Raw genomic sequence first — 10,370 nt, forward strand, 5'->3', positions numbered from 1 at the left:
TCCGGAATTCATGTGGTCTACCTTCAAAGACAGACACTCCAACTGTCATCCATGAAGATAATGCAGCCTGTATCGCCCAGATGAATGAAGGATTCATCAAAGGTGATAAGACTAAACACATCTCTCCAAGATTTTTCAATGCACATGAGCTTCAGAAGGGTAAAGTTATTGAAGTCAAACAAATCCATTCCAATGAAAATTTAGCAGACTTGTTCACCAAATCTCTACCAAAGTGCACATTTCAGAAGTTAGTGCAGGGAATCGAATTACATCGGCTTACAAATTTGAAGAATGCGAAATCAGAGGGAGATACAATTCAGGGGGAGCATCCATGATACATGCATGTTGTACTCTTTTTCCTTCAATTAGGATATTTCCCACTGGGTTTTTTCTATCAAGGTTTTAACGAGGCAACATAAGCATGCTCAACACCATCCGGGTAAAGTTTTACTCTTTTTCCTTCGTTATGTTTTTTTTCCCACTGGGTTTTTCCAAGCAAGGTTTTAATGAGGCAACTGATGTTGATATGTGGGCATCCAAGGGGGAGTGTTGTAAATAATGGGTATGTTTGCCCACATGTGTATAGTATAGTATCACATGTGTATAGTATAGACTCACAAGCTAAATAGTAATCCTTTTGTAATTTTCCATTGAAGTGGCTCTATAAATAGAGCACTTCATTTGTTCAAAGAGGGAAGAACATCAAGAAGAGAAAATGAAGAAATATAATACTCTCAGTATCTCTCATTTTCTAATATCTGCAATACTTTTGCCTATTTATAACACGATCTTTAATTTGTAAAACTTCTCTTTTTTTGAAACACACCAAGCACGCCTTCAATCAGGACATCTCAAAGACGCCACGGTTGAAGGGGGAACTTTAGTAGGGCATAGATCCTCTCCTGTTGGCCCCCCTCTTTCTCACAAACACAATTTTTTTGTTACTTGCCTGCTCATGACAATGTGATAACTTTTTTATTGGACGATCTTACAAGATCAATCATGTGGTGCCCACTTGTAGATTCTTTTTTTTTTTTTTAGAAGAAACGATAACGATTTTATTCAAAACGTTAATATAGCAAACAATCTTCGAGGAGGGCGTTTGGATTAACTCCGGAGGCTCCTCAAATGACTTGTAGATTAACTTTGAAAAGAAAATGATAGGAAAAGTAGAGGGACATCTTTTGTTTATGTAAATATTTGAAGAATAAAATTGGAAATATGAAATATGGTTGACAAAGCAAGAAAATAAGATGATGCAAGTAGAATTTCCCTACACTTTATAATGCTTGAAGATGAAGTATAAGGCATTGACTTTACATGGTTATCGTTAATCACAATGCTCCTCGTCGCTTTAATAATATGATGGAAAACACTTAAAACTTTCCATTTAGGCAGCATAAATAACTCCCAATTATTAATTAGGACTTAAGGATCTTAGATCATAACACCAACGGTTTAAATATAATTCTGAGTATCCCTTAAGATCCTATAGTTTTTGTTGACATTTTCGTATTTTCAAATACTCAATACTTTCAAAAAATTTAGCATCCCAGACATCCAAATTACTTTGCATCCAAGCAATTCAATGGTTAACAATTGTTCATAATTGACGTTGACTTTGGACTCAAAATGGAAACCCATTTCGGTATTTTAAAATTTCTGGATCCTAGAAATTTCAGTTCACATTCAAAATTGACTTTCATAGCCTATTATTTTGAAATCGGGCTTTCGGTTCGGGCCCCGAACCGAAACTACCCTTACCGTTCACTTGCTTTGTAATATATTAATGCATCTTTTGTTTAAAGTTGTCACTTTTATTCTTAATATTCACGTGGAGAAGAGAGAGAATTTGAGATTGTAGGTTTTTTATATTATTTTTTTTAAAATTAAAAACATGCTTTGATGAGATGTGAGTGAAAAAATAAATAAATATTTTTGTTCAAAGTTTCCTTAACGCGCATAAATATTTTTTTAATATTTTCTTGCGTGAAAGAGTATGATAGTAATTTTATTTTTTTTGAACTTTTAGTTGACAAATAGTGTTCATTTATATGTAGTATAATTCACTTTTGAATTGTGGATACATTTTTTTGGGTATCCGAAGTTTGATCCTATGGTATTAAGTATCTTTCCCAAAAATAAACTTTGTAGATAGAATATTCCCTAGACTTCTCAAATCTCCCGTAAATTCTTATTTATTAAAAACAAAAAAACAAAAAACAAAAAAAATAAAAACAAAATAAAACAAAACAAAACGACTGAGGCAGGTTGGGTGGAAAGAGTCCCACAACAAAAAACAAACAAGAGAAACACAAGGCTGAATTTTGTTTGGTATGCAAAGCCAAATTTCATTATTTTGTCGTTCTTGGTCCCCGTACAATCGACGATCCTCTATATAGAACCTGATTTGCCCAGCCCTCTATGGTTCTCAGATTAGATTGACACACAGAAACTGAGAGAGAGAGAGAGAGAGAGAGAGAGAGAGAGAGAGAAAGAGAGAGCTTTCTTGAAAAGCAGAAGCAGAAGCAGAAGATGATGTTCTTCTTGGAGCTACCAGTGGAAAAAGGTGATTGCTTTCCGTCGGACTTGCTTATCTTCAACATAGCTCTGGCCATCTTCAATGGCGTTCTTGCTGCGGTTGCGTTTTCTCAGGTCTGTTTCGATCCGTTGAGAATTTCATCACATGGGTTTTGTCTATTTTGTGGATTCTTCCTTGACTGAATCTTGATGCATGTTAAGCGTGAGAAGTGATATTGCATGTTTGTTCGCTGAATCTTGATTTGGATTAAGGAGTTATTTGTGTTTTTGTTGTGCTTGGTTGGGGAGAAAGTGGAGGAAAATTTGGAATTGTTACGATTGGTATTGGATTTGATGTTATAAATTTCCCAATTTCGCACCTTTAGTTTCACCATTTGAAATTCTATGGTGGATTAGGCACCTTTGATAAATGTGCATTGCCGCCCTTTTGCCGAATTACAAGTTTTAGTCTCCTCATTTTTATCTCCAGTTATAGTTGCCAAGAGCTGATTACACATGTATAAGAACCTATTTTTTGTTAGTGCAATTAACTGTAGATACTGGTATCTTTTGTTAGTATTTCGAGTTTGTTCATTGAGTATTCCAGAAGTACTACTTGATGTGAAATTTTATAACACTCAATTTAAAACCCTATGATTGTAATATATGAAAGTAGGGATCGTTCTAGGCCGGGGATTAGGAGGGATGCTAATCTACTCAATTTTAACGCAAAAACACTTAACTAGGCTTGAAAACACTAAACTAGACTCTTATGACTCAAAACTGACTCAAACTACTTAAAACAGCACAAAACAAGCAAACCGACTCCAAACTAACACTAAGGATGACTTTGGACGATTTATAAACTAACAAGACTCAAAACAATGAAAAGACACCAATTTGGACAAATTCTAACCCTAAAGACATGAAATATAAAGGGGGGTTTGTTTCTTGACGAATTTTAGACTAGAACTAAACAGATTTAAGACTCTAAGTAATTTTAAACGAAATTGGTGAATTAAAGGGTGAAAGGCTAGCTAGAGGGTCATTCTCCACACATGAAACATATGCAAACAAATTGATTTCCAGTGTTGTTTCTTTAAACCATGAATGACAATGCTCCAAATTAATTGTGAATGCACTAATTAACTTTCAGATTTTCCTAAGTTCATTGAATTGAATGGACAGCGCATCGCAACCAAATTATTATTCTCAAGTTCCCTATATGAACAACATGATAGAGATACATATCAAAGATCATTAAGTTCTATGAAAATCATAAGCATTGACAAGACATTTGTAACTATGAACTGCATGATACTCCTGCCAAGAATTCACTTAACACGATCGTAACTAGTAACCTCCACTACTTGTGAATATAAGTTCATAATTATTGGGTGAAATTTCCTTATACTCTAGCATCAAATCTCTGCATGCAAACTAAATGTGCACCCCCAATCAATACACAAGAATAAGTTATCAATCAAACAGATAAGTAAATCACATTTATATTTTACGAAACAATAACTGAAGGTAATCAATTCATATAAAACATATGTCCATGGCTTCGAATTCACCTCTAACTAAAAAGGAATTAGTTCCACATGTTTGCAGAAATTAACAACGACATCAACATAATTGTAAAACTAAAACAAGGATAGAAGACAACCCAAAGACGCTCTAGCACTCCCAAAAGCTTGGGCACAGGCACAGGCACTGCACAAAGGCTTCTCCCTTCCTTCCTTCCCCTTGCTGCGGCACACCTTTGAAACTCTTTGAAAATCTCTCAATTGCTCTCTTGTATGTGGTGTATGGTGGTGTAGAAATATATGGGGGTGGTGTGTGAATTGTGCCGTAGAAAATATGTATATATAGACCTAGGGAACTCAACACAAATCTTGAGATGAGAAGGATAAATTTTGACACAATTCTTGAAGGAAAAGGACTAGGGTTTGGTAGAAACCAAGGAGGAAATGGACTAAGAACTTGCGGCAGATTCTAGACATTCTAGAAAAGGTCCAGGCGCTAGATTTTTAGGAGAGGAGATAAGGCTTCTAGGATCATATTTTTATGTGTCCAAGTCTGAAAATAATCCCCCCTTACAGCTGGAATTAAGGTATGATAAGATTAGGATATGATAAGATAATATAAGGTTAGTTTGGATAAGATAAGGTTGGATAAGGTTTTGGATAAGATAAGGCAGTTTGGATAATGTCTCCTTCTTTTGAGCTGATTCCTTATCTTCAATGTCTTGAATTAATTTCTGCAACTCTTTAGCATATTCCTAGCCTCTTGAACTTCAAAAACGTCCATCCACTTTGCTCCATTCATGTGCTATCCATTCTTGGCCCAAAACTGCTCCAAAATGTACTTTCTTGCCAACATTGTCATTTGGACCTGCAAACACACGAAAATAGCTTAAATCACTATAATAAACAGAAATTAACTATGAAAATGCAAGAGAACAAGTTAACTAAGTCGCATAAATATGCTCCTATCACCACTCTTGTTTGATTACTTTTTTTTTCTTCCGTAAGTTGGGAATCACCTTAGCATTTTGTTTCTCCAGCTGATCAGAATTCATATGCGCAATCAACAAAGTGGATGGACACGCCAAAAAGTAAGGGCTTCATCTCTTACTCCTAATGTTTACCTTTTTAATTGAATTTAAGAAAAATTTAATGTGATGAGTTGTTCTATGAGCAATTGAAGGCATAAAAAGCGTGTCGTCGTCTGATGTTTTATATCCTACCATATATTGTAGGAATGTTATGAGCACTTTTGTTCAGGATGTGGTTTTGAAAATTGGGTTTTGCACCTTCACGTCAAATATCAATTGGAAATTCTATGGAATCCCCCTCCCACTCCCCTCAGTTTTACCATTTGCATATGATCTGTTCAGGCTGTTTCTATGTTATTTAATATGAAAAATGGTTTATTATTCTTAAATGTTCTATAATATATATATGTTTTAGTTTTGTGTACTTTTACTCTTTACAGGGACCATTTGACTGAAATGATTACGAATATGCAGGTACTCCACCTCTTGATTGGCTCTTCTAACTTGGGTAAGGCTGATGGTTTATGGTTCAGAGCATCATTCTTCCATTAAATTTGAACAATTGTTAAAGATGGGCTCAACTGGGTCGTGGATTTGTAAAAATACGTCTGTCTTGCAGAGGCTAAAATACCTTCTTTTTTTCCATACTATCAACTCTTCAGTTTTCCTTCTAAGCTTTTTATCAAGTTTTTATTTTCGAATTAATAAATGTAGGGATGCAGTGCCCAGTGGGCATATTAGGTAAAATTTCAGTCTTCAAGTAGAGGATTTTATACTAATCATGTGACTGAATGGGTACAGTACTAAGCAGAACTAACAATGTGCATTCAAATCGAGCATGAAGTGGGTGTACAAGGGATTTCCCATTGTATCAGATTGGTTCTCTCATGTATTTACATTGATAAATAGAAACATGTCTTTTATGGTATAAATTGGTGTAACCACAATAGTACATGAGTATTGACTTAGAGACATATAGTTATATCTTTTATTCTCCAGATTCTTTGGTTCTGTTTAAGTTTTCCGCAGTTTTGTTCAAACGCTTCAACTGATCAAAACAGTTTCTATTTCAAAACCTTTTACTTTTTCCTCTCTATCAACTCTACAACACTCTTCATAGTATAAAATCCCAAAGTAGATTCTATGGCCACATCACGTCCATCAAGTTATATCTTCACACTTCTTGTTTTGGCAGGTTACTTCATATACTTTACATTTACGCTGGTTGTAACTTGTAAGCAGTGGCGTTGCTGGTCTAATGTCTGTGGATTTATTCTGATGGGTATACTTTTAACTTAGTTGTAATGATTGACAAGCAGCTTTATATGTTCGTTTCTAAAGTTTCTTTACAGTTAGTCACTGGTGATTTAATGATGAAATTTTTTTGCAACAGCCTACCCGAAAGTTCTGTTTCTCGCAGCCTTTCTTTCACTCCTATCCTTTTGGTAAGTTTTCTTATTCTAGATTAAGCTTTCTCATGTTGTAATTTTAGAGATGGTCTGGTCGATTGAAAAGCATGACAACTATTATCTTACCTTTGATCTGTTAAACTTGTTAAGGTTATCTTTATTGTGTCCAGTAGGAATATCTATAGAAATTTACCCTCCCGTATTCTGCTGATTCAATTCCTTCTATATCAAATGTTTGTGATTTTTTTTATCTCTGTGTCTATATTTGATATTTGGCACTTACTAGATTTCCGTTAAGAAATATCCAGTTTTTCTATTTCAATGCAAATTTCATCTACAACCGATGTCAGTTCTGTATACTTTTACTTTTGGATCTTGACAATTCCTTGACATATATACTTTGTATTTAACCTCACACGTAAAATGGCTTTTTGTGTCAATTACTCAAATATCGATTTCATTTTGAAGCATGTCACAACATGGTTTATCTTTTATATGTTTGATTACAATCTCTAAAGCTTGTAAAATAAAAATCTATAGTCACAGTGTAATTTATAAGGTATACAAATGCTGTTATGGACAATGACTTTGTAGGTTCGACCTTTGCCATCAGGCAAATGATGAAGAGGATGAAGATGATGAAGAGGACAACAGCGTGGAGCAGACCTTGTTCGAAAATTCAAAGAATTCATCAAGCACAGATGGTCATCGGGTTTGTTGTTCATTCCAAAGCATTCATGTTGGAAGTCACCAAAAGTTTGTGATTGCGGTATGAGGGATATAATTGTTTTATTATTTACTTTTTATTTGTCGTGCATAAGTGATGAAACTTCTGCTGAAATATTTTTATCTTGAAACTTCTGCTGGAATATTTTTTTCTCTAGTTCTTCTTGTCAACTAATTTCAGCTGTTTCTCCCGCTAGGTTGTTGTGTTTGTCCTTATTCTGATGATGTCATTTGCTGTGGTAATCTGGATTGGTGCGGGTAAGAACCCCATTGATTCTTCAGCAGTTGCTCAGGTACGGACCACAGTCATTTCTATTCTATATTTACGAGTATCAGATGAGCTCATGTCCTAACGGTCTTTCAGAAATTTTATGGCATGATAACTTGTGCTGGGCCATAACATGTATCAGGAAATTAGGTTCTAAAAAATTAGAATAAAATAGTGTTCAGTCATATCTGGCATTTTGATTCATACAAAAGAGAATTTGGAAGTGCAGCTGCCATTAGTATTTCCTTATTAAGGTCTGGGTCGATAGCAGTTTTTATAGGAAATTGCATAGTCTCGTCTACTTGATCTTTTGATTTAGTACAAGTGAATAAGTGTCTTTGCATCCCCATATTTGTGTATAGAAGATCAGTCCTTATCTATGGTTGCTTGATCTCTGATATGTGTGAGACACCACCACTTTGTGTATGCTTATTGGTTAATACTTCTTGGATCGTAGTTTTTCATTTCAATTTTCGGAACATTTTGAGTGAACCATATATTCTTACCATGGTGTGTCGTTATGTATCTATTCGTTTGAATATGGAAAAGTATTATTGGCCAATAACGACAACCATTGTACAGGTATATGAAGACTTTCTTGGTTTTGCCGTTCTTTCACTAGGGGGAGCATTAGGTTTCTATGGTGAGCACATGCAACTTTTTTTTTTTTTTTTATACATCAATTTAGTTTGGAAGGTCACTAAATTTTGTAAGCGTTAAAAGTGATATATTGGCTTTATAACCGAATTCTTTGATGTGCTGTCTGAAATTTAATTTGCTGTTCTTTCTATATCTCCAGGCATTCTGCTATCTCGTAAGTTAAGGAAAGTACGGTCTGAGAAAGCTTCTTCCGAAATGTGGAAGGTATTAAACTGATTGAAACTTCCTTTTCTTCTATTGCCTTTGATGAAAATGATTCATATTCCTCAAAGTGCACTTACTATTTTTTTCTTTGAACATTAAATACTTTGTGTGGCATGCTTAAAAATGTCGTGCAATAATTTTTGCCTAAATTGGCACAATTCCTGTTTTTAATTTTGTAAGTTTTGAACTTTCGTAAACAGGTTGCGAGCTTGGCGGTTACTTCTGTTGTATGCTTTACGTCAAGTGCATTGGTTGCTATTCTTACACATATTCCTGTAAGTGGGTCATTGGCTAGAGACCTTACTACTCTTTGTGCAGTTCATTTGATTTGTTTACCGTACATAATTTCTTGGTTATTCACTTTAAGATCTTTTCCAGCTATATTGTCAGCGGAGTCTGAAAATCACATATGGCGGAAAAGCACTTGTTTTTCTAATTCTGTACTACTTCATAGGTAATGCTGTGTTCCCTTCTGAGTATTTCTTTCGAATTCACCCATCTTGAATGTGGAAGATACTGCATTTTGTTCATCAGATAATAATTATCATTAGTTTTTTTCCCACCCCTTCTTGTTTTTGTTAGGATGTTTGGTGCCCTCGGCTTTTGTATTGTGGATTGTGAGAGAATTGCCACCCCCGATAACTAATCGCCAAAGGGAGCAGTCAAGAACAATTACGTTTGTCAGCTATGGTGCAGTGGGGGCACAGCGTCCTCATCAGTGGGCTACAGTAACAAGTTCAAATAATCAGGTCTTTTTGCTACTCTGCTATTCTTCTGAAATGTTATTATTTATAGGTCTTCTTTTCCGACTTTGACCTCTGTTCCATCAAACTGTGTGATTGCGTTCATATTTTTCTTTTGTGTAAAATTATATCGTTTAAAGAGGAAGACGTTAAATGGCTCTCCCTGTTTGCATTGCAGGCATCACGAGCAAGTCCCATATAAGAAAAACTTGTGGATTCGGAACTTCCTTTGGTCTCTGACAACAACATGCTGGAAATGCAGACTCGCACACATGCAAATGTTTCGAGACCTACAGATTGCAGTGAAACACAAACAAGCAGGAGGATGACTGGTGCAAGCATTTATACTACAGATCATGGATGGCTGCGGCTGCTGCCACCGCTCTTTAGCATTTGGTTAATGCAGAGTTAAACTGCAGGAATGCTACCAGAGGATGCACTTTTGCCAAGGGATGCTTCCGTCATGTTAAATAATCCTCCTGTGATTCCTTTTGTAAACACCCCATTCACGTGTAGATGTAGATGCCTCCCAACCGGATGTTCGTGACGATGTTACAGCGAAAAGAGTGTGGATTCTTGGTAGTAACTTGGTACAGAAACCAGAAAAAAAAACAAAAAAACAAAAGATTGCAGAGTTCGTTGCAGTGGATTTTAATGGTTCTCTCCCAGGTGCATCGGCGTTTTGATTCTTCGTTTGTATTGAGAAAAGGTAACTCCTTTCGTTGATGAGCGCATAATTCTCTAGTTAAAACTGGTTCTAAAACAAATTAATCCCGCGATTTACATGTTAAATTTGTAATTTCTTGAGCTGTAAGCATCTCCTTTAGAGCATGTCCACAGGACCTCCAAAAGCTCGTTGGACTGCCCAGATATGAATTGCCGGACCTCGAGCCCGCTGGCAGTGGCGACGTCATCAGCCTTGCGATAGAGTGGGGCCGCCTACGTGCTGAACCTAGAGCCAAACGACTTCATTTTTTGTGCGCCATAGCTGCTGGATTTTCAACGGTAAAAAAAATTTGAAAAACTTTTGACACAATCTGATGCATCTGATGTGGAAATCAGCGATCAAGATTAATCCAACGTAAAAAATTCCAATACCCAACCATCTTTCATTCCCAACGTTACAACTGAATATTTATTTTTACTACAATCTCCTCTATTCGATTTCTATTTCCTAAATGGTTTTGTTACCACAAAAAGTGAGTGAGAAGGCAGATGGGAGATTTGGGGAAGACGTTGTTTTGCTTAGGTGATTGTTACTTCAAAAAACATACTTACGA

At 35.7% G+C, this 10,370-nt stretch overlaps 1 protein-coding gene across 4 annotated transcripts; it reads left to right on the top strand.

The window, feature by feature from the left end:
* Positions 1 to 2,272: 2,272 nt before the first annotated feature.
* LOC103405168 (tobamovirus multiplication protein 1) lies at positions 2,273 to 9,882 on the top strand. Of its 4 annotated transcripts, none has more exons than XM_008344126.4 (13): positions 2,273 to 2,655; positions 5,090 to 5,140; positions 5,555 to 5,588; positions 6,276 to 6,362; positions 6,474 to 6,525; positions 7,084 to 7,258; positions 7,413 to 7,508; positions 8,066 to 8,126; positions 8,283 to 8,347; positions 8,548 to 8,622; positions 8,726 to 8,801; positions 8,930 to 9,096; positions 9,269 to 9,882. In XM_008344126.4, exons 1-13 carry the CDS (start codon positions 2,536 to 2,538, stop codon positions 9,290 to 9,292), a joined length of 1,083 nt encoding a protein of 360 aa, XP_008342348.1. In that variant the 5' UTR covers positions 2,273 to 2,535; the 3' UTR covers positions 9,293 to 9,882. The 4 variants fall into 4 exon arrangements, with proteins under 4 accessions (XP_008342348.1, XP_070672649.1, XP_017179677.1 ...); XM_070816548.1 differs by having other exon boundaries at positions 2,285 to 2,655; positions 5,285 to 5,588; XM_070816549.1 differs by having other exon boundaries at positions 2,436 to 2,655; positions 5,521 to 5,588.
* The last annotated feature ends 488 nt before the right edge of the window (positions 9,883 to 10,370 follow it).

The sequence above is a fragment of the Malus domestica genome, chromosome 17 (genome assembly GCF_042453785.1).
Source record: "Malus domestica chromosome 17, GDT2T_hap1".
Lineage (NCBI taxonomy): Eukaryota > Viridiplantae > Streptophyta > Magnoliopsida > Rosales > Rosaceae > Malus > Malus domestica.

Bases quoted from the DNA above. Each gene is read 5' to 3' on its own strand.
- LOC103405168 (XM_008344126.4), top strand. From the start codon at position 2,536: ATGATGTTCTTCTTGGAGCTACCAGTGGAAAAAGGTGATTGCTTTCCG. The intron at 2,656-5,089 runs GTCTGTTTCGAT...TTGTTTCTCCAG, and splicing joins CTGCGGTTGCGTTTTCTCAG to CTGATCAGAATTCATATGCG. The intron at 7,509-8,065 runs GTACGGACCACA...ACCATTGTACAG, and splicing joins ATTCTTCAGCAGTTGCTCAG to GTATATGAAGACTTTCTTGG.